Genomic DNA, 4,568 nt, shown 5'->3' on the forward strand with positions numbered 1-4,568 from the left:
GGTGGAGGCCGGGGTGGGCAGCCAGCAGCGCCGGGAGCCACGCAGTTGCCAGGCACCCCGTCAGGGGAAAGACTGCGGTGTGCCGGCTGTCCCCCGGCCTTCCCCCGCCCATACCCTTTGGGGCTGGGCCTCGCACTGCAGCTGTTCGCTGGCAGCCCGCTCCCTCTTCCGCGCAGACTGTTTTTCGTACATCTCACCCTCCAGCACGTTCTCCACATCTCGTGTCTTTTTTCTTACTTCCCCTCAAGACTGATACCGAGTGGAAAAAGTATAATTAAAAACAGGCAAGAAAAGATACACGGTATCGGCGTGAAACACATGCAGAGAGAGAAAGATAAGGCTATCGATCAGATGAACTGAAAAGATCCCTTTTTCTGAAATAGGCCAGTTTTAATGCTTAATGTTATATCTTACTTTCCAACATCACAGATGGTGACGGCACAGAACGTGCACGTAGCCCCTTTGGAAGAGGAGCACCCTGCAATGGGAACCCCTAGAGAGGCCACAGAAGAAGTAGCGGTATTTTGCTGCCCCATCTGTTAGACAGAATACAGCTGGCAAGATGAGGTGACAGGACAGAGGAGCCAGAAAGCAGGAAAGAGACATGAACCTCAGCTGTCAAATATTGCCTACACCTGAGGGGAAAAAAGTCTAGATGAATTGTTTTGAAGGAAGCTGCTTAGGAGTGCATGGGGCAAACCGTTTTCCAGATGAGTAAGTTCCCTTTCCCAAGTGAACTGCAGGGTACTGACATCTGACTGCAGGAAGAACAGCACTTTTGCATGGATTGGTTTTGCCTGGTGCGGCCTAGTGCAGTTTTTGTCCAAACTGACAAGCAGTGAGATCAGTTTTGAAATTAAACTCTACTACAGGTGACAGTGGCTGAAGGAAGACAAAACCCAGCAGCAAATGTGTTCTGGGAAGGGCCTCTGCTTTGAGTTCACGCTGGTCTCAGCACATGCTGAGAAAAGCTATTCATAGCATAAGTTGAGAAACTCCGGCTCGTTATTACGTGACAGCGTTTGTACCTACACGTGTCCAAGTCTCACTTGACCTTAGCGTCACCCACACAGCTCATTCAGTGTCTGCTGTTGTTCAGGACTAAAGATCAGTATTTTTAGCATAGGCCATCAGATATGATTATGAGCCAACAGGCACCATATACGGCAGCAACTCTCACCTTAAAAATGTTTGGGTTTTTTTTTTAGAAAACAATGCTCGCATAGATCTTCCTAGGTAAAAGGACCAGGGGTTTTGCCACAGTAAGCAACAGTAGTTCTTACGTGATACCTCATGGGAAGATGTGTAAAGAAAACAGAATTACAGCTACATAACATTTTACAGTTCTCATCGAGGTTTATAAAAATATCTTGCTTATACATCATAAAGCACGCTTGGTTTTCTACAAGATAGTAAATGCTTACTGCCACTGCAAACTTGGCAGAACTGTATCTCATCCCACATCTCTGTCCTACACTTAGGAACTTCCTTATTCTTCACGGGTCATGATCCAGGCTCATTTCCACTAAAGCAACAGACCTGCCATGCCAGATGATTGCACTGCTTCTTTAAGTAGGTGGATTTTTGCAGCATTCTGCATTCCCCACCACTTTTGTTTCATTTACTGCCCAGTAAACAATAAAATCTAAGCTACAAAATTTCCTCAGACTGCTGTCAAGAAATCCTTGGAAACACTTGCATCTTTTGGAACAAGAACATGGCCAGGAAACTCCCCAGTCTTGTGCCAGCAACAACTGAGTGTATTAGTCGTCCTTTTCCACTGAACAGACAGATTGCCAGCATTGGCAGAGCAGCCTTTCCGTACCTCAGCTCTGATCTAAACAGAGAACTTTTGCAGTCAGTTCAGTTTATGTGACCCAGCCAGTCCCTGGCATTTCTTTTACAGCAGCCAACAAGGTGAGTAGTTTTGTGTTGGGGCAGACATAGCTAATGAGAACTAGACTTACATTCACTAGCCCACCTCCTGATATCTGCTAAGTAACTGACAGAGTCAACTATAGCTTAACACCTTCTCCAGTCCGTTTGGGAAGGAAGAAATGTTCATCCCTTCTTGACCTTCCAGTCAAGCACTAGTGTGCACCCAGCAAAAAGCCAGGCTCCACCCAGAACACCGCTGTCCACTTTCAGAGGAATCGTTGGGTTTTGAGAGATGTGCCAAACTGCAAAATGGTATTTAGCAAGAATTTATACCTGCAAAGAAGACAAATGTTTGTGAATTCATGGTAAACATGAGCCCACATGGAAGCTGAATTTGTGTGAAATAGTGTTTAAAATTGCAAGTGTTTTGGGTTACAAAGTGACAAAGAATTGTTGCTTTGTAAAAGAGTGCAAGGCTTACAGATTTTTCATCATCATCAAAGACAATTTCCCAAGTTTCTCCACTGATCTCATACTAATCATTGTTCTCTAAGGCAGGTGAAAGGGAGTTTCTAAGCATCACGACAATAAAATGTAGCAACTAAATTGCATCTCTGGAGACACTGAGAGTTCAGAATACTGCCTGAAACAAAGAGAATAAAATTTCTCCTCATCTTACATCTGCTTAGTCTTTACAGCCTTAAAGAAGAGGAAGGGGCATATTTGTTCTGTGTATCTTCCCCGTTAGAAGCTTTCTCTCTGTCACAACATCAGCTAAAATGAGTAAGTAAAAGCTCCTGACGAATACGACAGGCTTCCGAGTCCATTGATTCCATTTGCTCGTACTCTTCTTCTGGTTGTTCCATGTGTCCTGTGGCCGGCGAAGACCACACGTCCAGCCCGTGTTCCAGGGAGATGTTATGAAGCACACAGCAGGCCAGAATGATGTGGCTGGATTTCTCTGGAGAATACTGCAGGGTGCCTTTGGACCCATCCAGGCAGCGGAAACGCGACCGAATGGTTCTGAACGTCCTCTCAATGACATTGTGAGTGGCAGAATGTGCCATGTTGTAGCGATACTCAGCAGGCGTTTCGGGGATGTGCAGAGGGGTCATCAGCCACGTTTGCAGAAAGAAGGAGCTGTCACCTGTCAAGAGTGAAAAGCAGGACAGGTTATATACTACGATTAATGACAGATTTCAGCTCTTGACCCTTGGTTTTCTGGTATTGCAGATACAGAATAACTTCTCTGGCTAAAACAGAAGGCATGAGAAAGCATGAAAGAGCAACAATAACTCAGGTTTACAGGTGTGACAAACAGCAAAATAAAGGCATTCAGTTTTGCACAGGGAAATCCCAGAAGAACACGGAAGAGTTTTAAGAGAATTCATTTACTACATAATACAGTGAAAGACACGGACTTGGACCCTACACAGAATTAAAAATTACATTATTCAGCTTACAAAGGTGTAGGATATCAAAAACAAGCTCTTAACAGAATTAATGTAAACTAATACATACAATAATATGATTGTATAAAATGGACTGGAAGTTACTGTTGTAGACTTTTAAGAGAAGGATTATCCAAACTGAATCACATATCTCAAGGATCCTGCAGGAAAGCAATCAAGAGTAAACACACCACTTGTGCCCAAAGGCTCTAGACTCAATAAGGAGCCGATACTTAATAAGACTTTCCACAGAAAACAACGATGAAAAATTGACTTACCAAGTAGCCAGCCGTCTTTATGTAGCTCAGTTTCAAACTGGCTCTTAAGGGCTGCCTTCTGTAACACCGTGCAGTCGGTCAGGCTGCCTGGCCAGTGCGTTTCTGCGCTCAGGAGGCCTCCTCTGGCATCACACACCATCAGGCAGTTCAGAGAATGGAGACCCTTTCGGTTCACGTAGGACAGGTCCTCAGCATTTGGCGCTTTGATTGCCACGTGGGTGCAGTCAACCACCCCCAGCACTCCCGGCATGCCTGCCAGGCCATAAAAGTCATCTTTCAGTCTCTGTACCGTAGCTTCATCCTTGGGAAAGTGAATAAACTGTGAGGCTCTTTCCACCAATGCCTCGGTTACATTGGCAACGCAGCGGCTCATGGAGGCTTGACTAATGCCCATAGCGTCCCCCATGCGAGTCTGGAAGGAGCCGGAGGTGTAGAAACCCAGCGCAGCAAGTATCTGCGTCTCCGGACTGATAGCCCTGGACCGCTGCGTAGGGCGAGAGAGACTGGTTCCCAGGAGTTCCACCAGGTAGTAAATGAACTGTCGGGGAAAGCCGTAAGTGGATACTAGATACTCATCCGTGACATCCTCCAGCTTGAAGCGATCCAGAGTCCTGTGTCCACGGCCATAGAGCAAGAGGTCACAGTCAAGAACCGCAATAGGTACAGCCATGGCTGACGGCCGGGGGGTCCTCTGGAGCTCCTCCGTTACAGAGCCTTCACCTACCTAAAGCAAAGGAGAGGGAGACTCAGCACGGTTTTTACCGGTCAGCCTTTCTGACTCCGTTACCATCTTCCTGTCACTCTGATTAACCCACCAATCTTCTTACTGCTTATAAACCCACGGAAAAGCAGGGAGGCTCATTGCAGCCCTGCCTGGCGCTGACAGGCATTTACTTCCCGCGGCGGGGAGGGGCTGGTGCATCACGGCAGCCCGCTTCCCGGCCTTGGGAAGCGGCTCCGG

At 46.7% G+C, this 4,568-nt stretch overlaps 1 protein-coding gene across 1 annotated transcript; it reads right to left on the reverse strand.

Annotated features, from left to right (window-relative positions):
• Nucleotides 1-2,648: 2,648 nt before the first annotated feature.
• LOC104502525 (putative nuclease HARBI1) lies at nt 2,649-4,279 on the reverse strand. The gene is made up of 2 exons (XM_010155987.1): nt 3,608-4,279; nt 2,649-3,025 (listed from the first exon to the last, which is right to left on the reverse strand). The coding sequence occupies exons 1-2, from the start codon at nt 4,275-4,277 to the stop codon at nt 2,649-2,651; spliced, it is 1,047 nt and encodes a 348-aa protein (XP_010154289.1). The 5' UTR covers nt 4,278-4,279.
• Nucleotides 4,280-4,568: the final 289 nt, after the last annotated feature.

Source organism: Eurypyga helias, unplaced genomic scaffold (assembly GCF_000690775.1).
Source record: "Eurypyga helias isolate BGI_N326 unplaced genomic scaffold, ASM69077v1 Scaffold49727, whole genome shotgun sequence".
NCBI classification, from domain to species: domain Eukaryota; kingdom Metazoa; phylum Chordata; class Aves; order Eurypygiformes; family Eurypygidae; genus Eurypyga; species Eurypyga helias.

Bases quoted from the DNA above. Each gene is read 5' to 3' on its own strand.
- LOC104502525 (XM_010155987.1), bottom strand. From the start codon at position 4,277: ATGGCTGTACCTATTGCGGTTCTTGACTGTGACCTCTTGCTCTATGGC. The intron at 3,026-3,607 runs GTAAGTCAATTT...CACTCTTGACAG, and splicing joins TAAAGACGGCTGGCTACTTG to GTGACAGCTCCTTCTTTCTG.